Raw genomic sequence first — 26,322 nt, forward strand, 5'->3', positions numbered from 1 at the left:
AAAAATAAACTATGTGAAACAGATGGATAATATTGCTGGTGAGCAAAAAGGAACTCATAAATTGCAGTGTTTCGGGGAACACCTCTCACCAGGGTAAATGAGCAGATTTATGATTCTTTATTATCAAGGTACAGTGACATTCTTTTTTGCATACAGTTCAGTAAGATTATCGACATACATAGATACAATCCCTGATTAAGTACAGAATGTACAAAAACAACCCACTGAATATGAATGACAATCAGGAGAGTTGTTCAGAATTACTGCAAGTACAGAAACTATAGTAAGTGACATCATCAGTCCAGCATTTTGCCTTTATAATTAGCAATGCTTATGAGGGACAGGCAGCCCTTCAAAAAAATGTTCAGAAGAGATAAGGGCCTGTCCCACTAGGAGATTTTTTAGGCGACTGCCGGCGAATACGATAATGGAATTCACCGAAGTCAGCACCGGCGACAACCTATGTCACCTGACGACAACCTACGCCATCCTGGCGACAACCTACGACAGCACCTACGTCAGGAGAAGACAAGCTACGACAAGCCCACGGTCGCCGAAAAGTTTTTAACATTTCAAAATCCAGCGGCGACCAGAAAAACTCTACGACTCTTTGGGCGACTGAGGAGACGACTCACGACCATGAGTCCCCGGCAACCGTGTGGCGATAGCCTAGTTGCCGGCAGTCGCCTAAAGAATTGCCTAAGTGGGACAGGCCCTATAGGAAGTTCTAGGATTCAGATCCAATGATGATAACAGCATGGGATGCGACTTGGTAGAGAACCTGCAGATGGCAGTGTCCACCTGCACATGCTATACTTGCCTTCTAATGAAGAGAAATTTCTTGACTTAGTAATGATAAATTTTTGAATTCTCTAACACGGTGGGATGTGGAATCACAAGTTGCCCATTACACAAGTCGAGGAGTGCCTGTACTCTGTCCTACTGTGCACCAACCCCATAAATTACTTTCTTTTCCATCCCGTATCTACTTTCTGGTCACCCGAATTTAAGTTATGTCTTTATTGTGTTGAGATCATTATTGATTAACTTGCTGTACATGAGAATAATATCAGTCCTACTCGTTAAAACATTTTAAACCTATAATCAATAGAGGTTGAATTGGAAAGTTCACATATTCTGTAATCAGTTGCACTCACTGACACATTGAGAAAAAGTAAGCAGAGCAGTGCACATTCATGTCACTTGCATTGCTTGAAATCAGACTCCTCTACTTGTTCTCAGCCTCCACTACTAGGCAAAGCCCCTTCTCCACTTTTCCTCTAATAAGTTATCTGCATTAGATACAAGAGAACAAGGATAACAGGGAGAGGAGTGATTTCACATCAATGGGAAACCAAGTAATTGCCAACATACCTGATGCCTTTGATGTAGTAACCAAGCCAGTTAAATTGACCACTCCTCCCGGACCAATAATGAATTGTGGTGCAGCGCTGTGAACTGTGATTGTATCAGAGCAATCTGTGTTTGTGTTGATCTGGTTCTCCATTGCCCTCTGTAGAATAAGATAGAACACATAAAACATTGGGCATTCCTTAATGAAGCTTCATATTGTTAGAAGGGATCTATCCTTAATAAATAAACTGTTATTAAACTATTCAGTCCAATCTTTGTTGGATTAGACGCCATTAAAAGCAACGCAAGAAATTGCTGAGAGTTGTCCAGTCCACCATACAAACCAGCCACCCCCATCAACTCCATCTACACTTCACTTCTCTGCCATGGGAAAGCAGCACATGATCAAGGACCATTTACACCATGATAATTCCTTCATCTCCCAATGGGCAGAAGATACGACAGGTTAAAAGCACATACTACCAGATTTAGGTACACCTCCTTCCTCCAGAACAGACCTCTCAGAAGCTGTGTGTAGTCCTGATCTCCCAACTTACCTTGATGCACTTTTATTTAGTCTGCATTTTCTCTGTAACCGTATCACTAAAACACTATATTCTGCGCTCTGGTACTTTTCTCTTTGCACTAACTGTTGTACTTGTGTCTGGCTTGATTGTATTTGTATATAGCATGAATTGATTAAATAACAAGAAAACAAATGTTTTCACTGTACCTTGGTACAGGTGACACAAATAAACCAAAACCAACATCAATAGCTGGAGTGGCAGGTAAACAGGTGCACTTATTAACTGTGACTCCTGGGTATTTCATATAAAGGCTAGTCAGTAATTCTATGGAGGGCAGCAATGTAAAGATACAAATTTATTTTTGCTTCAAAAGGAACAATTAAAAGCTACATATGCAGAGTTGGACACAGTCTAAGATCTCACCACAGAACAACACATTTTTAGATTCCATAAAAATGAGCTACCAGTTGAACACAAATGATAGCTCATAGATAGACACAAAAAGCTAGGGTAACTCAGCTGGACAGGCAGCATCTCTGGAGAAAAGGAATGGGTGATGTTTCGGGTCAGTGACCCTCCTTACGACTAGTTAGGGAAAAGGGAAACGAGAGATATAGACAATGATGTAGACAAAGGCAACGAATAAAAGATATGCAAAAGGGTAACCCGAAACATCACCCATTGCTTCTCTCTAGAGATGCTGCCTGGCCCGGTGAGTTACTCCAGCTTTTTGTGTCTATCTTTAGTTTAAACCAGCATCTTCAGTTCCTTCCTACATAAATGATAGCTCATTGTACCCATTAATAGTAAATACTTTATTTACAAAGTTATTTTTCATAGTGCACCATAAGCTTTCTAGTGTATGCAGTCCAACAAACACCTTCCGAGTGTTTCCTAACCAGAAGCCTTGGATGAACCATGAGATACGCATTCTTCTGAAGTCCAGATCCCGGGCATTCAGGTCTGGTGATGCAGAGGTTTATAAGAAGTCCAGATACGACCTTGGTAAGGCCATCAAAAAAGGCCAAAAGGGACCTGCTCTAAGCTGGAGGATGAGACGGATGTTCGGCAACTGTGGCAAGCTTGAATACCATCATCCCCTACAATGCGAAATCAGGAGGTGGCTCAATCGACAGCGAAGCATCACTTCCTGATGAGCTCAATGCATTCTACGCACGGTTCGATAGGGAGAACACTGATGTACCTTCCCGAGCCCCTTTTCGCCCTGACGGTGTTACAGTCATAGACACAGAGGCCGAGGTCAGAAGATCCTTCAGGGGGATGAACCCTTGGAAAGCGCCTGGACCTGATGGTATACCCGGTTGAGTTCTCAAGACCTGTGCAGACCAACTGGCGGGAGTTTTTGCAGACATTTTCAACCTCTCACTTCTGAGGTCTGAGTTTTTCCACCTGCTTTAAGAGGGCATCAACAGTACCGGTGCCCAAGAAGAGTAAGGTGACGTGTCTCAATGACTATCGACCAGTGGCACTAACGTCTGTGGTGATGAAGTGCTTTGAGAGGTTGGCTATGGTGCACATCAACTCCTACCTCGACAAGAACCTCGACCAACTAGTTTGCATTCCGCCACAACAGGTAGATGCAATTTCACTGGCTCTCCACTTCGCACTGGACCACTTGGACAATAAAAACACCTACGTCAGGCTGTTGTTTATAGACTACAGCTTGGCGTTTAATACCATCATCTCTTCCAAGCTGGTTACTAAGCTCACGGAACTGGGCCTCTGCGCATCCCTCTGCAATTAGATCCTCGACTGCCTCATCAACAGACCAGTCTGTTCGAATTGGAGGAACCACTTCATCCTCAGTAACAATTAGTACGAGAGTACCTCAAGGCTGCGTGCTCAGCCACCTGCTTTACTCACTCTACTCATGACTGCGTAGCCGGTCATAGTGCGAACTCCATCATCAAGTTGGAAGAATCACAGATGGGGACGAGTCAGAGTATAGAAGTGAGATTCACCGACTGACCAAATGGTGCCAGCACAACAACCTAGCTCTCAACATCAGTAAGACCAAGGAACTGATTGTGGACTTTGGTAGGGGAAGGATGAGGGCCACAATCCTGTTTATATCAACGGGACGATGGTGGAGAGGGTCAATAAATTCAAATTCCTGGGTGTGCATATATCAGAAGATCTTTCCTGGACCCAGCATACCGATGAAGTTGTAAAGAAGGCACATCAGCGACTCTACTTCCTGAGATGATTACGGAGATTCGGCATATCGAAGAGGATTCTCCTAAACATCTACAGGTTCATGGTAGAGAGCATACTGACAGGTTGCATCGTGGCCTGATTCGGCAACTTGAACGTCCAGGAGTGTAAAAGACTACAAAAAGTTGTGGCCACTGCCCAGTCCATCACCGGCATTGATCTCCCCACCGTCGAAGGGATCTATCGTAGTCGCTGCCTCAAAAAGACAGCCAAAATCATCAAGGACCCACACCATCCTGGCCACACACTTATCTCACCACTGCCATCAGGAAGAAGGTACAGGAGCCTGAAGATTGTAACGTCCAGGTTATGGAAGTTTCTTCCCCACAGCCATCAGGCTATTAAACACAACGAGTAAGCTATGAGCTCCGAACTGCAAAAGACTATATTATTATTTGTTATTTGCACTATATTTGGTATTTATTGAACTTTTTCTTTTTTTTTCCCCGTTATATACAATGTTTACATATTCACATGTTCTGTTGTGCTGCAGCAAGTAAAAACTTCATTGTCCCGTCTGGGACATATGACAATAAAACACTCTTGACTTCTGTGGCTTGTAAACATGATTTACCTTTCATAAAACTATGTTGACAGTTTAATTACATTATGCTTCTCAAGGCGACGAGTCATTTCTTTCTTGATTATAGACTCCAGCATTTTGCCAATAGAAATTAGGTGAAAAGACCAATCGTTCTTTATTTTTATATTCCTCCCTTCCTAGACAAAGTAAACACATTTGTAGTTTTCTTGTCTGCTGGTATCTCACGAGAACTCGACGCGTTTTGAAAAACTTCAAGCAAAGGCTCCAGTATTTCTACAACCACTTCTTTAAAAGGGTTAGAGAATAGCACAGCAATTGGGGAAATTCTATGCATACTTTTGGCTTCCATAACAATAGATGGATATTGTTGCCCATGATTACTTCATGTAAAATTCCCTGTGAAAAGTATTTCAACATAAGCATGTCAGAATGCATGAGAGAATAATCCACTTTCTGAAGGGGAATTGGCAAATAGAAATAGTTCATTAACTACCAAAGCCAAAAACTTCTGGCAGGTTCCTTTCAATTACTTTTGCAATTTTATTTCTCTGCAATTAACCATTAATTTGCTACAGTTCCCCTGTATAATGTGATGCTTATGTCTATAATCCATCTTAATCATAATCTGGAGCCTCGATTGTATTAAATCAATTACCTGAAGCATTAACATTAATTCTTCATCGCCATTATCCACTGCAATATCAAAAGCTGTTTTGCAGAATTTACTTGGTGTGTGAACATCAGCTCCATATTTTATCAAGAGTTCAACCACGTCTTGGTGACCGTGCTCCACAGCCCAGTGAAGTGCTGTCATCTTAAGCATATCCTTTGCGTTTATGTCAGCTCCATTCTGTCAAAAGTAAAGAGAATGTGTAGGTGGCATTATCACTTTTATTAAATTAATTATCTGATATTATAAACATTATCCACAGGAATATCGAAAGCTATTTTGCAAACATTGTAATAAAATGTGAACAGAGGGAAAGTAAGGGTATGCATTTTAAAAGAAAATTATTCTGATGTTCATACAAATACTCTGAGCACAAGAACATTACTATGTCTGAAATAGAGTGCTGATATGTTTTGATTTAAATCAACATTAGACTTTAACATTCCTCTTTTAATTTGCAATAGTTTTATGGATCAGAAGGAGGTATAGAGGGATATGGGCCAAATGTGCAGGCATGAGACAGGAAAAAAATGAAAAAAGAGGAAGAGAGATGGGGATTTAGGAGTTCCAAGTCCACCCCCTTTATGCAGAACATTTTTGATAATTATGCCTTGAAATGACAGTTTTCTTGCCTGTTTACCCTTAATTTAGACTTGATTTTTTAAATTGTACCTTAAAATAACACATTTTCCTTGCTTGTCACTTCTTAATTTACACAGAAAATGTGTGATAATCATACCTTAAAATGACACCAACTCCTTGCTTGTTTACACTTAAGTCATATTGAAAATATTTTATATTACACGTACACCTACACTTGTAACATATTGTTCCTTACTTGTTTATTCTAATTAGAGAGTATTCTTTACACTGGAAATGTTTTATAACTTTTTGATAATTATACCTTGAAATGACCCCATTTCCTTGCTTGTTTACCCTTAATTTATACTGTAATTATTTTTTAAATTATACCTTACAATAACACATTTTACCTGATTGAATCAGGTAAAAAAACAAAAAAGAATATTGTAGTTTCTATGACATACAGACTCTTGAATGCTTTTGTTTTACAAATGAAACAGTTCTCACATTTTAACAATGTAATCGCTACTCTACATGTGCGGAGCTGAGCGCTAGCCATAGAGATGCGCATGCAAAGACGGTCGGCCCGGTAAAATCGATTCCGCAAATTTCCACGCACTCAACCATTGGCACAGCAGCTCACACTCCATTTATAGCGGAGATTTAGACCGATTTTTTTAAACTGTATTTCGAAATCCACGGATCCGCGGAGAAAACTCATGCCTGCCTACCTCCACTCACCTTCTCTCCCTCCCCTGTCCCACCTCCACTCACCCTCCCTCTCCCACTCTCACTCCCCCTACTCTCAACTCCCCCCCTCTCCTACCTCCATTCCCCCTCCCTCCCACCTCCTTTCTCTCCCTGCACTCACCCTCTCCTCGCCTACCACACCCACTCTCCCTCCCATCTCTCCTACCTCCACTCTCCCTCTCTCCTACATCCACTCACCCTCCCTCCCTGTCCCCTCTCCTACCTCCACTGACCCTCCCTCCCCCTCTACCTCACACACCCCTCCTTCCCCTCCCACCCACCCCACTTAATGCCTCCACTTACCCCCCCTCCCACTCTCCCCCCTGCTACCCACTCTCCCCCTCCCCCCTCTCCTTCCTACCTCTCTCCCTCCCTCCCTCTCCCACCTCCATTCACCCCTCCCCTATCTCCACTCACCCTCCCTCTCTCCCCTCTTCTACCTTTGCACATGCGAAGACGGTCAGCCCGCACCGCGTACAAGCTTTCCGCTAAAATCGACACACTTTCCGCTAATAGCCATTTATATTGGAGATTTAAGCATTGTTTTTTTTTTTAAATCGTATTTCAAAATTCGCAGAAATTCGCGGATCAATCTCATGCCTGAATAGTGCCTGACAGCCTGGTCACCACATATGTATTCTCAGAGCCTACACCATCTCCAGGACATTCACCATGTTCTTTGTTTAATAACCCAGTAAACCTTTATCATCAAGGCCTTGAGAAAGTTTTAGATTAACATTGCATCTGAAATGCTTAATAACGTTCCCTCGGTACTGCACTGAGACAGTCATCCAAAAGTATCTGATGTCGGCTCTGTAATAGAAATTGAACCCACAACTGCAAGTATGATCCATGGTTGACATAGAATGATAGAATTTGTCCAACCATACCTTCACTAGTACCTCCACAATGTTTGCATGACCTGCTGATGCTGCCATATGCAGTGGTGTTCTGTCCACTTTGGTTCTTGCATCCCGACTCACTCCTGCGCGAAGCAGCACTTCTGCTGTTGAATAATGACCATATTGAGCTGCTAGATGAAGGGGTGATGTTCCAAGCTGTAATATTGGTAAATAGAAATTAACATAAGAATGGCAGTTATAGGAAAGCAAAAGAAAAAAATGAAAATCTGAAATTAAAAAATTGCAGGCAGCAATTGTGAAGAAAGAAATTAATGTTTATGTTAATATCCTTTTGTAGTTGGAGTTATCTAATCTGAAACCTTTAGTTTAACATTCATAGAATTATAAGTTGTACACCACTGAAAAGGGCATTTAGGCCCTCAATGTCCATGACAAATATTTGTCCATCTAACCAATCATGTTAGCCTGCATTAAATGTATATCCTTCTATGCCTTGCCTATTTAAGTGTTTGTCTAAATGTCTCTTAACTGTAGGGATTGTTTCTGATTCCAAATGCCAGAACCCAACCACTCTCTGTGTAAAAAAAAAACTTTCCCTTCAAAATCATTCCTCTCACCTTAAACCTATGCCTCTTGTTTTTGATATCTTACCATGGGGTAAAGATTATGACTATCTACCCAGCTATCATGTGCCTCTTATGACTCTGCCTTTTTTTTAATTTTTTTTTTTTAATTTCAAAATAGACTTTATTCATTGATAAATATATACAATTCCTGAACCATTCAAACAAACAAATTCATCCGACATTTTCGGAGACTATACAAGTTTTTTCAGTACAATTTTTTTACATTTTTCAAATTTCACCAAACAGTCCCCCACCCGTGCCACTCTGTGGCCCCTGTCCAAGTAATAAATATATACAGTGTTTACAGTGCGAAAATTCCATTTGACATTTTCACTTCCACAAATAATGTCCCCCACCCGTGCCACTCATGTGGCCCCCTGGCGTGGGATACCTTCCCTTAATTTAATTTGAGGGGCGTCTCCACCATACCGTGCCCCCTATGTCCAGCAGCGGAAGGACCCTAGACTGTGGCCCTCCCCCACCGAGCCTTGGCGTTGGCTGCACCAAGCTTCAGCGAGTCCCTTAGCACGTACTCCTGCAGTCTGCAGTGGGCCAGTCGGCAACATTCCCTGACGGACATCTCGCTCTGCTGGGTGGTGAGCAACGCTCGGGCAGACCAAAGAGCGTCTTTGACCGAGTTGATGACCCTCCAGCAGCACTCGATGTCAGTCTCTGAATGTGTCCCTGGGAACAGTCCGTAAATCACAGAGTCCTCTGTGACGGAGCTGTTCGGGACAAATCGTTCCAGGGACCCCTGCATACCTCTCCAGACTCTTTTTGCAAACCCACACTCTGCAAAGAGGTGGGCAACCGTCTCCTCTCCACCGCAACCGTCCCGGGGGCAGCGTGCGCTGGTAGTGAGGTTCCGACGGTGCAGGAAGGATCTAACTGAGAGGGCTCCCCTCACCGCCAGCCAAGCCAGGTCTTTGCCTGTTTATACCTCTATTGAAATTACTCCTCAACATCCTTTGCTCCAAGGAAAGCAAGGCTGGCCTATCCAATTCCTTAACTCCTTTGATCCAGACTGCATTCTAACGCATTTCCTCCGTACTCTCTTCAGCACAACTATGTTCCTTTCTCTCCGAATGCTGACAGAATTACTAAGTATTTCCATCATTCACATTTTATTTTATAACAGAGCAGTGGCTTTGTAGCTAAGTTTGCCGTTGATACTAAGGTAGGTGCGGGGGAAAGTAGTGTAGAGGAAGCAGGGAGTCTGTAAGAAGGATGTGGACAGGTCGGAAGAGTGGGCAAAGAAGTGGCAGATGGAATTCAGCAAAGCAAAATGTGCTGTCATGCACTTTCGTAGTAGGAATAAAGGCAAAGACTATTTTCTAAATGGAGACTTGACTTGACTTGATTCAGATATCGGACATGCAAAGGGTGTTGGCAGTGCTGGTACAGTATTTCCAAATGATTAATTTGCCGGTAGTGAGGAAGATAAATGCAATGCTAGCATTCATTTTGAGAAAATTAGAATATGAAAGCAGAGAGGCTCTAGAAGGTAATGGTCAGATCACATTTGGAGTATTGTGAGCAGTTCTTGAGCCCTACATCTGAGGAGGTATGTGTTAGAGTTGGATAGGGTCCAGAGGAGGTTTATGAGAATGATCCCGGGGATGATTGGTTAACTTAGGATGAGCGTTTGACAGCTCAGGGCCTATATTTGCTGGAGTTTAGGATGAGAGGGTTCACATTGAAGCTTACCAAATAATGAAAGGCCTAGATGGAGTGGATGTGGAGAGAATGTTTTCACTAGTGGGAGAGTCTAGGATCAGAGGGCACAGTCTTAGAATAAAACGATGTACCTTTAGAAAGATGATGATGAGGAATTTCTTTAGTCACAGGGCGGTGAATATGTGGAATTCATTGCCACAGATAGTTGTGAAGGCCAAGTCTCTGGGTATTTTTAAAGCAGAGATTGACAGGTTCTCCTTCTCAGACATGAGCTCCCAACAGCTCTACCCATAACTGATACATTCAACACTTATGGGGTGTAAATTAGGCTTATATTTACTCAATTCCCAACGGCTGAAGACTATAGCTAACTTCAGAATGTACCGAATCACAACTCTACTTCGGCGCACATAAGCATTTGCTGTCCACTACCACAAGTTTATTTCTTTATCTTACACACTAGTTCCTTGCTGTCCCACAGTTCAGAATTAATTCTGTCAGACTATGGCCATTTATATCAAAACATAGATCTGAAAAGATAGCAAATGTATTCAATAACAAAAGTCAGTGGAGCACAGACTGTTCTTACCCAATCTGTTGTGAAAGGGGCACCATTGGACATCAAGATTCGCACTTCATCATCCTGGCCAGCTCTGGCAGCTTCCAAAAGTTTCTTCCCCAAATCCACAAGAGACATCTAGTCAAAAGGTAGATAAACACTATTGAATAATTTGTTCAACCATACCGAGGTAATCATTTATTGTGGCATAACCGTTGAGGAAAATCATGGACTTGCAGAAAAACAAGAAAATGAAAATTTCAATTTGTGCACAATTCATTTATTTCCACAAATTATCAGAGTTTGAAGTGTCCTTTGCAAAATGATATTGACAGGAATCATTTTCCAATGTTCTCTCGACTCTGGATCAGTTCCTGAAGACTAGAGGAGAGTCAATGTAACCCCACTTTTTAAGAAAGGAGGGAGAGAAAAAAAAATGGGGAATTATAAACCGGTTAGCCTTACATCGGTGGCGGGGAAGATGCTTGAGACGATTGTTAAGGATGTTATAGCAGCGCATTTGGAAAGCAGTGGCAGGATCGGTCAAAGTCAGCATGGATTTATGAAGGGGAAATCATGCTTGATTAATCTTCTGGAATTTTTTGAGGATGTATTAAGTAGAATGGATAAGGGAGAGCCAGTGGATGTGGTGTATCTGGACTTTGAAAAACGCCTTTGACGAGGTCCCACACAAGAGATTAGTGAACAGAATTAGAACACATGAAATTGAGGGTAGGGTATTAACATGGATTCTCCGTGGATTGTCACCTTGTTGTGGTGGAGAAGCTTATGTGGTCCTGAGATCCTGCGATGCTGTCTGGAGCTATACTCCTGGTAGGGCCATCCATGGTGGTACGGTTGAGGGGGAGGTCTGACAAAGAGCAATCCAACCAAGACCTCAACAGTGGAACAGGTGGAGGATGATGGCTGACTTTAGTAGACAGTCACAACGTCTGGGAATGCGGATGAAGACTGCAGCCGGTCGTCTTGGATTCCATGCCACTGGATTCTGACCCAGATCTGTCAAGGACCGTGTGGTAGCTGTCTGGCATCCGCCATGAGAGGACATTCATACTTGTTTCGAGTGACTGCCGATGATTGACATGGATAGAGAACTGCAAAGAGTAGGAATTAACGGGCCTTTTCAGAATGGCAGGCAATGACTAGTGGGGTGCTACAAGGCTCTGTGCTGCGACCCCAGCTTAGATGAGGGAATTAAATACGGCATCTCCAACTTTGCGGATGACACAAAGCTGGGTGGCAGTGTGAGCTGCGATGAGGATGTTATGAGGCTGCAGGGTGACTTGGATAGGTTGGGTGTGAGGGCCAATGCATGGCAGATGCAGTATAATGTGAGGTTATCCACTTTGGTGGCAAGAACAGGTAGGCAGTTTATTATCTGAGGATTTTCAGATAATAAGAGGATTTGAGTTTAGGAGCAAGGAGGTCCTACTGCAGTTATGGAGGGTCCTGGTGAGGCAATTGTGTTGTCTAGTTTGTACGTTCTACCTGTGACCGCGCGGATTTCCTCTGGGTGCTCCAGTTTCCTCCCACACGCCAAAGACATGCAGGTTTGAAGGTTAATTGGCTTCTGCAATATTACATAGTGTGTAGGATAGTGCTAGTGTGTGGGATGTTCGCTGGTCGGTGCGGTCTCGGTGGGCCAAAGGGCCTGTTTCCACGCTGTATCTCTAAAGATACGATTGTCATTCTTTTCAGTGAAATTATAGGGAGGTTTCACGGCAGTCGGGTCACGACCCATGACCCGTACTGTTGCTACGCTACTCCAAATGGAGTACACGCGATGAACTGAAGATAGGCACTTACCATTGTTTCCAGTGTAGCGGGCCCGTTAAAACACGCTGAAATTGTCAATTTTTGCGCTGTAAATAATTATGGAAATCGGGATAAGCGTGTGAGACATTTAACCTACTTCAGAATTCCGAAAGTGAGAAGAAATTTGGCTGTAGATTTTTTAAATCGCCCATGGTTCCCAAGTGGGTTTTTATATACAAAATGAAAACGCATCTGAAGAAAAATTTACAGCCAGATTTATCACTTCTGAGATACCAAAGGAATCAAGAAAAAACACAAATAAGGCCTTACTTGATGAAATGCAGTGAGCAAACGCAATAATTTCCAATATTTTAAATTCCGATATCTGCACGGCCAATGTTTACCAAGCACTTTAGCTGTTGTTGTCCCTTCAGTTCTCGCTTGTCTATACCTTCATTTTGCTTCAATTTTGGAATTCTAAAGTTGGGTACATGTCTCTCACACTTACCCCGACTCCCACAATTTTTTCAGTGCAAAAATTCAACATTTTGCCGGTTTTTAACAGGTAGGAAAGTACGCGTTTCTTGTATTAATAACATATACCGGAAGTGACGGATGTCTTCCAGATGGATTGAGCGGCTCCGTGCATCAAGCCCTATGACCCAGTGACCTTACGTGCAACCCCCCTATACATTTATTGTAATGTGATTATTAGAACTGTGGAGTTCTCAAGATGTGGTCTAACTGGTATTGTATAGATTTATAGTATAACTCCCTAGTTCTAGTGCACTGCCTTGATTAATTGAGGATAGCATCCTTCATGGCTTTTTTAACCACCTAAATGAATTGTGCTGCTATACATAATGATCAGTGTATCCACTGGTTTCCTGAAATGCAGGTGCTAATGGAATCAGTGCTGAAGGAGGTCATTGCAACATTGTGTAGAGAGGAAAAGACACAAAGTGCTGCAGTAACTCAGCAGATCAGGCAGCATTTCTGGCCCACTGAATTGCTCCAGCACTGTCTTTTTTGGTAAACCAGCATCTGCAATTCCTTGTTTCTACAGAGAGAGATGGATTACTGAAGGCCTTTCCCACTAGGGCGACCTAATCCGCGAGTTCTGGTGAGTTTCCCCTCGACTCATACTTGCAGCATGGTCGGCTCGAGAGTGGTCTCCGCTTACTCGAGGCCTCAGCTAGGTCGCAGAGTTTTTTTTTCCAATATGTTAAAAAAATGCCAGCGAGTAAAAAAAGGTCGCCATGGAAAAAATCGATACTTTTTTTTACTCGTAGGTTTAGTCGTAGTAGATCATAGTAGGTCGGCATGTTAGTCGAATATAGTCTTCATCATAGTCAAAAGGAGGTCAAAGGAGATTGAAGGAGGTCCTCTTCACTCTCCACTATTTTCCAATTTTCCCGAAGTTAGTTGTAGCTAGTCTTCAACATAGTCGAAGGAGGTACATAGTCGAAGGAGGTCTTCAACATGTCATTTTTTTAAACTCTTCTAAACTCACCAATTAGGTCGCCCAAGTGGGACAGCTCCTTGACAGTGCTGCTGTCAGACCATGGCCTGTGCTAGGAACTGGGGCAGATCCTGCAATAAATTACCCTTTAGTAGGTGCGGAGAGGCTGCCTGGGAAAACAGGCTGGGACAAGGCAATGCATTCACTTTGCGGTAAGGTGTGGAGCTTGGTGCTGCATATTCATCAGCAAGGCAAGTGCCGGTTGTTGCTGGGACTTGGCAATGGCTGCTGCCTAGGTGGACTGAGTAGCCGGACCCTAACATCTCCCTGTTTAAGAAAGAACTGCAGATGCTGGTAAAATCGAAGGCGAGCACAAAATGTTGGAGAAACTCAGCAGATGAGGTAGCATCTATGGAGCGAAGGAATTGGCAACATTTCCAATTCCTTCTGTCCATAGATGCTGCCTCACCCACTGAGTTTCTCCAGCATTTTGCGTCTACCCAAAAGTCTCTCTTATCTCCCCAGCCCAGAGATGCCATTATAGTACTACTGTTGAGCATGTTACCATAGTAAAGACTCTGGGCTTGAGTGAGCTGTGTAGTCAAACAAAAATTGGGAAGCTGCTGTCTGTCCACAGCATTGCCCACACTCACTGTGAAGATCATCCCCCATTTCAACATTGAGCAGGCAATTCACTCTCCCCATCCAGTCCAAGGCCAGCCCTCATCGGCAGCCAAACCACAGCAAGGTTTGCTGAATGATCAGTGTTGCGTCAGGTTACTGGCACAGTCTGTGAAGTTATGGACGGAAGGACCACATTCAGTAAACAGCATCCTAATGAACTAGAGCACGGAGCAAGGTATTGGTATGTAGCCCCACGTCCTTCTGTTCCTTTACCTCACTCAATAGCCTCCCACATATCTTACATTCCCTTGCTTTAGCTTACACGTCTTTGAAATCAAGATACCTTTTGTCAAATCGATCAAAACATAGTTTTATTTCTCACCAACGTTTGTATCATCTGTAAATTTCCTTATCAGTCCCCTAACGTTTCGATCCCCATCGACAATAATATGTACTACCAAAAGCAACAGACCTAACACTGGGTCCTGCGGAATTCCCCTGATAAGCCTTTTAGTCACAAAAACACTTGCGAACTTTTACTTCGTGTCACTAAATCAATTTTACATTAAATTGGACATTGTTTTTGATCGCACGTTCTTTTGGACATGGTACCGGTCTGCAATGTCATTTTCTCTCCACAGCTTCACTAAACCCACCTGGAAAACATCAAACATTGAGGGGTGGGGGTCTAATCTCCCTCCCACCTCCCAAATGTATTAAAAAAATCTGCAGCCACTTTCAGAACCTTCGAGCCGAGGGAATTTGTCCGTTTTTATGGTGTACTCGTGGTGGAGATGGTTCTCGCATCCTCCGGGAAATCCTATTATTGAACTGATTGAGAGCGGGCACCGCTGCCCATTTCTGCCCGACCTGGATATTTGGAGAAGGGCTGCTTCTATCTGCCAACCCCCGGGTTCGCACTGACCCAGCTCTACAACTACCCTGTGCGCCATTCCCTTCCCGCCCGGGCCCGACTCATAGGGGGCGAGCCGAGATTCGGCCCTGGCCCGCGGACGGAGAATCCAGCGAACGCCCGGGCCTCCAGGCCCGGACAGGCAGCAACCCGGGACAGGACACATCCCGACGGTATTAGCCGTAGCCTTGCTCTCGCCGCACTCGGGGCAACAGGAAGCGTGCGGCGGCCCGGGGCCCGGCGCCTTTCCGGGGGAAGTCGATTATTGTTTAAGGCGCAGAGAAAGGGATCAACTTCCACATCCGGTCGGCCATCGCCTCAGCGTGACCTGGAAAAGCTTCAGGCCGCCCGCGCGGGGAGCAGGAGCCTGCATCTACCTCTCACTGCGACTTTCACCTACCTCGACCGCCGTCTCTGGCTCCGGGTCGGTGTGAGGTTCGGGCTGAGGACGGGCGCCGCGTGCCGCAGGCCCCGCGCTGGCATACAGCGCAAGGCGGACCGCGGAGGGCGAAGGTGGGCGCACGTGACCCGGGCCGCGCGCTGAGGCCACAGCCGCCGCCATCTTGGTGCAGGAATCATCGACACATAGAAAATAGGTGTAGGCCATTCGGCCCTTCGAGCCAGCACCGCCATTCAATATGATCATTGCTGATCATCCAAAATCATTACCCCGTTCAGGCTTTCCCCCCATATCCCTTGATTCCCTTAGCCCTAAGAGCTAAATCTAACTTTTGAAAACATCTAGTGAATTGGCCTCCACTGCCTTCTGTGGCAGGGAATTCCACAGATTCACAACTCTCTGGGTGAAAACGTTTTCCTCATCTCAGTCCTAAATGGCCTACCTTATTCTTAAACTGTGATCCCTGGTTCTGGACTCCCTCAACATAGGGAACATTTATCCTGCATTGAGCCTGTCCATTCCCTTAAGTATGTTATATGTTTCTATAAGATCCCTCTAAATTCCAGTGAATACAAGCTCAGTCGATCTATTTCATCATATGTCAGTCCTGCCATCCTGGGACATAACCTGGTGAACCTACTCTGCACTCCCTCAATAGCAATAATGTCCTTCCTCGAATTAGGAGACCAAAATTGCACACAATACTCCAGGTATGGTCTCACCAGTGCCCTGTACAACTGCAGTAGGACCTCCTTGTTCCTATATTCAAATCCTCTCGCAACAAAGGCCAACATGCCATTTGCTTTCTTCACTGCCTGCTGTACCTACGTGCTTACTTTCAGTGACTGATGTATAAGGACACTCAGGTTTCATTGCACCTCCCCTTTTCTGAATCTAACACCATTCAGATAATAACCTGCCTTCTTGTTCTTGCCACCAAAGTGGATAACCTCACATTTATCCACATTATATTGCATCTGCCATGCATCTGCCCATTCACCCAACCTATCCAAGTCATCCTGTAGCCTCATAGTATCCTCTTCACAGCTCATGGTCGCTACGTTCTATAACAATCCACATGGACCTAGGTACATATTTCTATGAAAGTGATGACACAGTTTGACAGGATGATGAAGGCGACATTTAGCAGGCTGATTGTTGTATAGTTCCCAGAATTGAGACATAATGTTTGAAACTTGTGCATTATACTGTGTGATACTTTTTCACATGAGAGTTGTGAGTCTGTGGATCCATTCTCTGGATGCTTTCAAGAGAGAGTTAGATAGAGCTCTTAAAGATTGCGGAGTCAAGGGATATGGGGAAGTCAAGTCAAGTCAAGTTTATTTGTCACATACACATACGAGATGTGCAGTGAAATGAAAGTGGCAATGCTCGCGGGTTTTTTGTGCAAAAGACAAACAACAAAGCAACCAAACAAATTATAAACACAATCATAACACACATATTCTTTTACATAATAAATAATAGAAGGAAAAACGTTCTGTAGAGTTAGTCCCTGGTGAGATAGGCGTTTACAGTCCGAATTGCCTCTGGGAAGAAACTCCTTCTCAACCTCTCCGTTCTCACCGCATGGCAACGGAGGCGTTTGCCTGACCGTAGCAGCTGGAACAGTCCATTGCAGGGGTGGAAGGGGTCTCTCATGATTTTGTTTGCTCTGGAGTTGCACCTCCTGTTGTATAGTTCCTGCAGGGGGGTGAGTGAAGTTCCCATAGTGCGTTCGGCCGAACGCACTACTCTCAGCAGAGCCTTCTTGTCCTTGGCAGAGCAATTCCCAAACCAGATGGTAATGTTACCGGACAAGATGCTTTCCACCGCCGCTGCATAGAAGCACTGGAGGATCCTCGGAGACACTCTGAATTTCCTCAATTGCCTGAGGTGGTAAAGGCGCTGCCTTGCCTTCCTCACGAGTGCCGAGGCGTGTGATGCCCATGTCATATCCTCAGAGATGTGGACTCTGAGGAATGGGGGTACTGATTGTGGATGATCAGCCATGATCACATTGAATGGCGGTGCTGGCTCAAAAGGCCGAATGACCTACTCCTGCAACTATTGTTTATTGTGTATTGTTGCAGCTCTACAATACATTGGCCACGTTTGGAGCACTGTGTATAATACTTGCGGACTGCTATAGAAAGGATCATTAAACTGTCAAGGGTGCAACAAAGATTTACAAAGATGTTACGGGGTCTGGAAGGTTTGAGTTACCAGGAGAGCTATGGGGATCATTATGGATGCCTTTGCTACCTCCTAGAATTGTCAATGCCTATGCACTTGTGGATGATGTTTCATCAAATAATATTCACATTAGACCAGTGCAAAACAAGTTGGAATATAACCATCTAGTTTTAATCAAAGGCATTACTACCATAAAATATTTCTACAATCACCATTGATCAAAAACTCAATTGGACTATCCTCAGAAATACACTGGCTGCAAAAGTAAGTAATGCAGTGTATGACTCAATTGACATTCCATTGCCTTTCCAGCCTGATCAAATATTCATTTGCTTGGATGAGAACAGCTCTATCAATGCTCAAAAAACTCAACACCAACATCCTGGACAAAACTGCCCACTTGATTGCTACTCCATTCAATACCTGAAATACTCATTCCCTCCTATATTGGTGAACCGTTGCTTCAGTGTGTACCATCTATAAAATTCACTGCAGCTCAGCTTCTAGGCTGTAACAGACATATTCCAAACCTACACCCTCTCACTGAGCAATGTGCTATCATCTGCATTTATTACCAACCCTAACATGGAATCTAAATCCTGAAACCTCTTTCCTAATGGACCATGAACAGCTTCGCAAGAAGGGCTGCAGTAGTTAAAGTGCTCAGCAACAATTTCTCAAACAATTAGGAACAGGTAATAAATCATAATCATACTTTATTAGCCAAGTATGTTTGCAACATACAAGGAATTTGATTTGCCATACAGTCATACCAATAATACTGATCATGTAATGAAAAATTAATATCTTTTGATTGCATCTTCCATCCTCCATAACCTGTGCTCACGTAAAAACCCTGAAATGTATGTTGTGATATGTACATCTGTCATGCTTGTCATCTATTAATTGGCTGCAGCCTTGCAATGCTTCAAATTATTTGTGCTTCTTTAGTTTGATATCTCTGATTGTAATAATGTAACATTAAATGCAATATCTTCAGCTGCCAAGGCTCCAAACTCCAGAATTCCACCATACATCTCCCTTTTTCTAACTTTAAAGCTGTCCTTAAAATCGATTTGGTCGTCACTCCTAATAATCTCTTAATGCAGTCTGGTTTGATAATGCTCCAGTCTTCTTAGGCATTACCTGAGGATTGAGAACGATTTGCTTCCATTATAGTTCTGTTCATTTTGAGTTAATAATGAGGCTAATTTAGAAAATGCAGACTATTTTGCAGATGGGGCAAAGATGTTTGATGATGCGGTTGGGTAGTTTGGAACCTGGTGTACAACGTCTTATTAACAATGGGGTTGTGAATCCCGTTGATTCACGGGCTAAAAGTTCTTAATACCACCATGTCCTTGCTGACTTCCACCTAGTTACATTAACCTACCCATGTTAGGAAGATAGCTCGCTATTTCATTCGTATCTGCCTATGCACCTATCTGTCTGTCAGTGTCACCTGTCCATGAATCACTTCCTTTTCTCCCCATGGTAGTCTGTGAGTCCCATATTGACCTCATCATTCACCTCAGAATCGACGTGAAACAAAGAATCGACGTGAAACAAGTCATCCTCAACCTCAGTGAGCGAGAGCAGGCTCCTCACAGCGACACTCGAGTGCAGTCCTGAGAAATGAAGTGGCCGCTGGTGTCTTTCTAAATATTTTAGGGGAAAATTAGGCTCGAGTCTTGGGTACATTCATCCCTTAAACTTGTCTTGGTGATGTTAATTATCTAAATAGACAAAAATGCTGGAGGAACTCGGTGGGTGCAGCAGCATCTATGGAGCGAAGGAAATAGGCAACGTTTCGGGCCGAAGCCCTTCTTCAGACCGATGGGGGGCATCTGCAGTTCCTTCTTAAACAATGAATTATCTAAATGTTCTCTAATCCCATGGGACAACACTTCTTTACCACCGATTTAGATCCGGTAGATGAGTGATATTTTCAGCCTCCCGCCACAGACGGCAATAGAGAGTTCCTCCTGCTTGGAGGCCGCACCCACAAAGCTTCCTTGGTTCTGGAAGATGCAACAACCCAGCTGATCGACCGGATCTTACATGCTATTGCACATGCGCACTGGGAGAATTCTGTGGTCGCGGAGTGAAACTGAGCGGAGCGGAAACGCTGGAGAGCGGCGGACTGATTCTTCACTACGTTGCGTACGGTACCCGAGTGTTTTTTTTTTGGAAGTTACAGAACAACCGGGTTTAAGTCTCCTTGCAAGGATTCGCGGACTAAGCTTGGACTTTGATTCTGAGGTTTGGGCCTCGATTCCGAGCCGGGGCCTGGAGTCCGGAACCTTTCCATCCCCCTTCCTTCACCTCCGCGGATCGGGCCGCTAGACTACTTCCTCGAGTCTGAATCTGGACCCTTGCCATCCCTGAATACAGGTCCTGGACCCCTCTGAAAAATCTGAATGTAGATCTGGCTCATGACTTGTGTACATCAGTCGACTGCTTTAACGGCAGCAGAAGTACGAAGTCTAGGCATAAACCAAAATCTTGTTATTATTAGGATCAATGTTTCTGATGTCTGACCAAGCTTGGGTGTCTGGTGTTGGCCAAGCTTGTGGAAGAAGTATTGAGAAGCTTGTTTCCTTGCAGAGATGCGAGATTCAAAAGATCTGTTTGGTTGACTATTAAATGAGAATGAATCATAGTTATATGGCATATAAATAGGTCATTTGGCCCCAACTTGCCCATGCCGACCAAGAGGTTTATCCAAACTTGTTCTATTTGCCTGTGTTTGCCTCATATCCCTTTAAATCATTTCTATCTGTAGCTATTAAATCCTTCAGGGCAGCATGTTGGCCTGGTTCATTGTTATTTTATTTCCCCCTACCCTGCACGTTGATTAAACACATTTCCAGTATCCATGACAGGCTTGTGATATTGCAATAATTTTGTCCTTCACAAGCCATCAGTTTACTCACAGCACAGGGCACCTGGTGGAAAACAAAAGAATTGCAAGATTTTAGTTTGGTGTAGAGATACAGCATGGAAGTAGGACCTTCGTCCCACCAAGTCCACACTAAACAACGATTACACTAGTTCTATGTTATTCCTAGTTTCTTGGGCCAATTTTTACAAAAGCTAAACCTGCGTCTTTGGAATGTGGGAGTAAACGGAAGCCACCAGAGAAAACCCATGTGGTCGCAGGGAGAACTTACAAACTGCAGACAGCAGCTGTAGTCAGGATCAAAAACCCGAGTTTCTGTCGCTGTCAGGTAGCAACTCCTCCACTGTGCCCGCCAGTTGTCAATTTTCACGGTTCACTAATGGGGATGTTTTGCAAGTAAGAATGAAACTGGAACTGTATCTTTCAGTCTCAATGACATCGTGGGCGTTTGTTTGACCCTTTTTGTGTTTAAAGGAAGTTCACCAAACAGGGCATTTGTTCTTTGTGTTGCCTATGAGACATTACAATACCCTTTAAAGATAACTTTAATGTTTCTTTGAATTGTTAAAGCCAGTTGGGAGCTTAATTTTTTTTTAATATTTCTGCAGCCAAATTATGTGCATATTCCAGCTGCGCCTGAAAGTAAATATAGAACGGACCACTTCTGTTCTGGACTGTTGAAGATCACAGATTTTTCAAGATGCCTGCAGTTTCAAGTGATGTGAAGAAATTGTATGTGTCTACGTGTTTGGCTGATCTCAATAAGAAAGCAGAAGTGAAACTGGAAAAGAAAAGCACTAAAAGGTAAGGAATGTGCAACAACATTGAAATGTGTTTTTGCAAAGTCAAGATAAATATGAGAAACCTTAAGAGTAAACCTAACTGAAGTTTCAAAATTAAGTTTAAGATTGCTACATAGGTCATTGAGAAAATGTGCAAGCTATGCATAGACAGCATCTGAGGTCACGATTGAAACTGGTTCCGTGTGGCTTTAAGGCATCTATTTCCCTGTCATGGGTTGCTCAGTTACTCATTGTCATTTGATAAGTTGTTAATTTTATTTGTGAAGCAGAAATTAAAAAAATTTCTTCTGAGTATGACGCAACATACTCAATTCAAGTAAGAAAATCTTGTCAACACTAACTGGACGAGGGAGTAATTATTCAACTGTTATTTATCTCCTGCACAATGCAACGATCGCATCTTTCTAAACCGTTGTCCTCTTGTTTTCTAGCATTGTTGCAAGCGCCTGTAAAATTTTCAAGGCTGCAGAAGAAAGTAGGTTGGACAGAGATGAAGAAAGAGCCTATGTTCTTTACATGAAGTATTTAACTATATATGATATAATTCGGAAAAGGAACGATTATAAACATCAGCAGGTACTTACTGTTCTATTTTGTGAAATAACATTCAGCTTTTGCCATAATATTCATAGGAATTATGTAAAAAAGGAACTGCAGATGCTGGTTTATGCTAGAGATGGACACAAATGCTGAAGTAACTTAGTGGGACAGGCAGCATTTGAAGAAAATAGATAAGTGAAGTTTCAGATCGGGACCCTTCATCTGAAGAAGGGTTCTGACCCAAAACGTCATGTATCCATTTTCTTCAGAGATGCTTCTATTGACATTTGTGCAATGATTCTCTGTTAGGCAGTGTAACATGCAATAATGTTAGCTTGCAGTTACATAAATAAACTGATTGCTAGTGCAAAGACCTGCAATTTTTAAAATCTTGCTGGGAAAATGACTTTCTTATTAAGAGTCTGAAACACTATCCCCTAACCACCTTTCACCCCATTGCCACAATTTTTAAAAAAATATTGTGGTTTTCTTTGACACAAGGATTCGGAGGAATACAATTATTGCATGCTAGCAGAACTACTAGTACCTGGTTTCAGTGTAAGTTCACGACAATCTGTAATACTTAATATGCTACAGATGCAGAGTAAGTTTAAACCGATCTGTCTGAGATGAATGTTTTAGTTGGCAAATTAGGATAGACCTTCCAGTTGACCAACATAAATGGAAGGGCTGGAAGAACAACAGACAATTCAAGAATACTTTGCAACCGTTTTTAATATCGATCAAAGACCATTGCATCTCTGCCTTTACAGGTCTGATGAAAGGTCACATAGAAAGTATTGATCTGCCTTTCATCTGCAGGCACTGATTTGAAGTTTTTATTGTCTGTTTTTAATTTGTTCTTTTATGCAGCCATTATTGTTCAGGATTGTAAAGTTGTTTCGTTTTAGGAACTGCAGAATTAGTATAATAATAACATTTATTTTCTTTGCAGGACTACTATGTTTCTTTACTTGGCCCGACAAGCTTCCGAAAAGCCTTAGAAGAAGCAGAAAGACTTTCTGAAAGCCTGAAATTAAGGTATGTTGTGACTCTGACTTCGTAATTCAACTAATCAGGTTGTAAGAAATAACAGGGATATACACAAGCAACTGTTTGGGCTCATCAAGCTCTACACTGCATCTATTAACCACACAGTTTTCAGAATTTAATTTATTTTAACCATTGTCCCAATTCAGTGTTAATTTAAGTTTAAATGTTTTCTCTATTTGTCTGCCATATTGCTATGAGCTGTAATACAAAAATCTTTTGTCAAATTATATCCCATAATTGGAGTGACTATATTTCCCAGCATTAATTCGGTTGAGTTACACTATATTTGGCACTTGTCCGCAATTATGTTTTTCCATGCATCTGTATTAGGGATAAATTGGAGGCCAGTTTGGCTGAAGTTTGGGCTCTGGACAGTCCTTATGTTGTTCAGCTAACTAGACTTTGCATTGGATCATAGCTGAATTGCTGTATCATATACAGCCTGTACTGAAACATGGCCATTAATGTACTGCTAATTGGTTGACTTTGAAGTGAATCTAGTATTTAATTTTAATCTGTTAGATATGAGGAAGCTGAAGTACGTAAAAAGCTTGAAGAAAATGATAGGCTGCAAGAAGAGAAATGCAAAGAGCAAGAAGAAACAAAAAGCAAGGGACAAGACTACAATTTAGCAGCAGCAACCAGAGGTTCTTCAGGCCAGGTTGAGAAAGGAAACGTTAAGGTTTGTAATAACCCGAGTAGAAATTATCATTTTACAATAATGTTTTTAAGAATAGAAGAACAATAAGATATAGTAGTAGACCAAATAGCATCTTGAACCTTCTCTGCCACTTAATAAAATAGTGACTAATCTAATCACTGTGCAATACTACAGATAGTCTACTTCAGGGTTCAGTTCCTGAAAACACTCTGTAAAGATTTTCTTACCATGTCGGGAATGAACAATTTCAACAATTAACACAAACCTTTATTTATTGTCTTCCCTGAGTAGATACAATGGTTCACTCAATGAAATGTTATTTATTTCTTGTCTAACAAGTTTGACTCAAGACCTGCTGATCCTAACTGAAATGGGCTTGCTATTAGGGCAGATTGGGATTGGCAATAAACGTATTCCTGGCCAGCAGTGTCTCCAAAGCTTGAAATAATTAAGGAAATTGTTCAGATACTTGACTGTAATAGATTATGAAATTATCCAACTGTTGCTACAGAAGCATATCTGACTTTAGTGAATTGCAGAATATTTTAATGCTAATGGGGGGGGGGGGGGGAGGCAAGGGGGGGGCGGGGGGGGACGCGCTCAAATATTCTTAATATTTGGAATGTTTACCGGCTGTTTGTAAAGCTGCTTTTCATTTGTTTAGGGTGACAGTGTGCTGAGCGACAAATCAGAACTCATTGGTAAGATATCTGTTATTACTGCTTAGACATTAAACTTAGAAAAGATTTTATAGCGTAAAGCAGGCTGCTCAACCCAGTTGTGCCTAAGACAATTTAATGTTCATCATTAGTCCCTCTTATTCTTTATCTCATTCCATCAACATTTCTCATAATCCTGAACAAGTTCCTAATCACCTCCTAATCGCCTCCTAATCCTACCACCATCCCCTTCTCCTGTAGAGCTTCCTGCACAAATCAGTGGACAGCACACAAGAGTGGAATCCATGACAGCATCTCTGGAGGGAAGGAATCGGTGACGTTTCGGGTCGAGATCCTTCTTCAGACGGTCACCCATTCCTTCTCTCCAGAGATGCTGCATGTCCTGCTGAGTTACTCCACCCTTTTGTGTCTATATCTTTGATTTAAACCAGCATCGGCAGTTCTTTCCTACACTTTGATGGTTAGACCTTTTGTAATATCTATAAATGACGGATGGAAATGTGGCGGGTCTGATTAGGACGTTTGCAGATTATAAAAAAAAATTGTTGGAGTCATTGTTGGAGTCATAGATCACAAATATTATCTAGAGATACAATGGGACATAGATCAACTGGAAAGTTTGGAGCAGTGGCAGATGTGGATAATAAGGGAAGAAGCTGCCAGATGGGTCGATGAAAGCACATTGAATTACAAGGTTTGAAAGGCATTTGGACAGGAAAGCAGTAGATATCTTAATGCAGACAAATTAGACTAGCGTAGTTAGGCATTTATGGTCAGCACGGGCGAGTTGGGCCAAAAGGGGCTGTTTCTGTGCTGTCTGTGTCTACGATATTATAATTCTATGTTCCATTGACACATTCAGTCACTGGTTCCAGGTCTTTTTTTTGTGGCACTGAGATATGAATGTCTTCCTTTGTTGTTTATTTTTTTTAATTTTTTTTATTTGCCATATGGAGGGAAAATGGTCTATTTACTAGGTCCTGATATTGGAAGAAGCCCGACCAAATTCAGCTTGCAATGATCCATGTGCAAAAAGTGAGAGCAGTTGCGAACAATTTTGTAGAATGGCCCAAGGATGAGAGCATAAGAACCTAGGAGTAGGCTACGTCCTCTCAAGCCTGCCTCCCCATTCCATGTGCAAGTCAACCATAGTTCTCAATTCGCCAATCTTTCAACAACAAAAAAATACTTCCTCTTTAAATATCCCAGTGATCTGTTTTAGACAACCATTCAGGTTAGAAAATGTCACCATCTTCAAAAGAGATCTGGCCAGTTCTAGTACAAAGAGAAAATAAGTGAGCCATCTGTAATATTGGACCTGATATTGAGTCTCATAGGCTGTAATGTGCCCAGGCACCTGATGAGCTGTTGTTGGGCTTCATTGAAACAGTACAAGATACTAAAATGAAATTTTTTAAATGTTCTCTAATTATTTTAAACTGACATCACAATATTCCATAATTTTGTCAGAGTAATAGAGAAAGGGTTTTCCAACCTGTGTGCTTTTTCTGCATTGTGGTCCAATTATCTCATTTCTTCCCTCTTAGAAGATTGATTCATTTTTAGTTTGGGTTCATTTTTAGTAACTGACTATTTTCTCGGGTTTAGTATCAAAATTACAGGCGTCTCCTGAGTTGAAAGTTGTCTTTTAATTTTGCTTGAATGGTTTGAATGTTCTGAAACAGTGCAATAACGTACGATGGTGGGATTTGCAAAATTTGAAATAAAAAAAACACAAATTATTTGCTTCTTAACAAATTCATTTTGTATGTCATAGAAACATAGAAAATAGGTGCAGGAGTAGGCCCTTCAAGCCAGCACCACCATTCAATATGATCATGGCTGATCATCCCGAATCAGAACCCCGTTCTTGCTTTCTCCCCATATCCCTTAATTCTGAAAGCCCTGAGAGCGATATCCAACTCT

The 26,322-nt window shown here is 42.5% G+C and overlaps 2 protein-coding genes across 11 annotated transcripts in view; one reads left to right on the plus strand and one right to left on the minus strand.

Moving 5' to 3' along the window:
- gabpb1 (GA binding protein transcription factor subunit beta 1) overlaps positions 1 to 15,685 on the minus strand; it is a 38,844-nt gene extending 23,159 nt beyond the window's left edge. For 3 of the 5 annotated variants that reach the window (XM_055661312.1, XM_055661309.1, XM_055661310.1), the window contains exons 1-5: positions 12,214 to 12,269; positions 10,417 to 10,524; positions 7,552 to 7,719; positions 5,315 to 5,509; positions 1,375 to 1,513 (exon numbers count right to left, since the gene is read on the minus strand). In XM_055661312.1, the coding sequence (XP_055517287.1) occupies positions 1,375 to 1,513; positions 5,315 to 5,509; positions 7,552 to 7,719; positions 10,417 to 10,524; positions 12,214 to 12,216 (613 nt within the window). In that variant the 5' untranslated portion in view covers positions 12,217 to 12,269. Of the gene's footprint in view, positions 1 to 1,374; positions 1,514 to 5,314; positions 5,510 to 7,551; positions 7,720 to 10,416; positions 10,525 to 12,213; positions 12,270 to 15,561 lie in introns of those variants that run through there. The other 2 variants (XM_055661314.1, XM_055661313.1) reach the window with 2 other exon arrangements.
- The window catches only part of usp8 (ubiquitin specific peptidase 8), a 33,028-nt gene continuing 22,242 nt past the window's right edge, over positions 15,537 to 26,322 (plus strand). Inside the window, exons 1-6 of one of the 6 annotated variants that reach the window (XM_055661306.1) lie at positions 15,537 to 15,674; positions 21,268 to 21,463; positions 21,894 to 22,038; positions 22,958 to 23,043; positions 23,578 to 23,737; positions 24,381 to 24,417. In XM_055661306.1, the coding sequence (XP_055517281.1) occupies positions 21,360 to 21,463; positions 21,894 to 22,038; positions 22,958 to 23,043; positions 23,578 to 23,737; positions 24,381 to 24,417 (532 nt within the window). In that variant the 5' untranslated portion in view covers positions 15,537 to 15,674; positions 21,268 to 21,359. The other 5 variants (XM_055661303.1, XM_055661302.1, XM_055661308.1 and 2 more) reach the window with 5 other exon arrangements.

Source organism: Leucoraja erinacea, chromosome 33 (assembly GCF_028641065.1).
Source record: "Leucoraja erinacea ecotype New England chromosome 33, Leri_hhj_1, whole genome shotgun sequence".
In the NCBI taxonomy this organism is placed as follows: Eukaryota; Metazoa; Chordata; class Chondrichthyes; order Rajiformes; family Rajidae; genus Leucoraja; species Leucoraja erinaceus.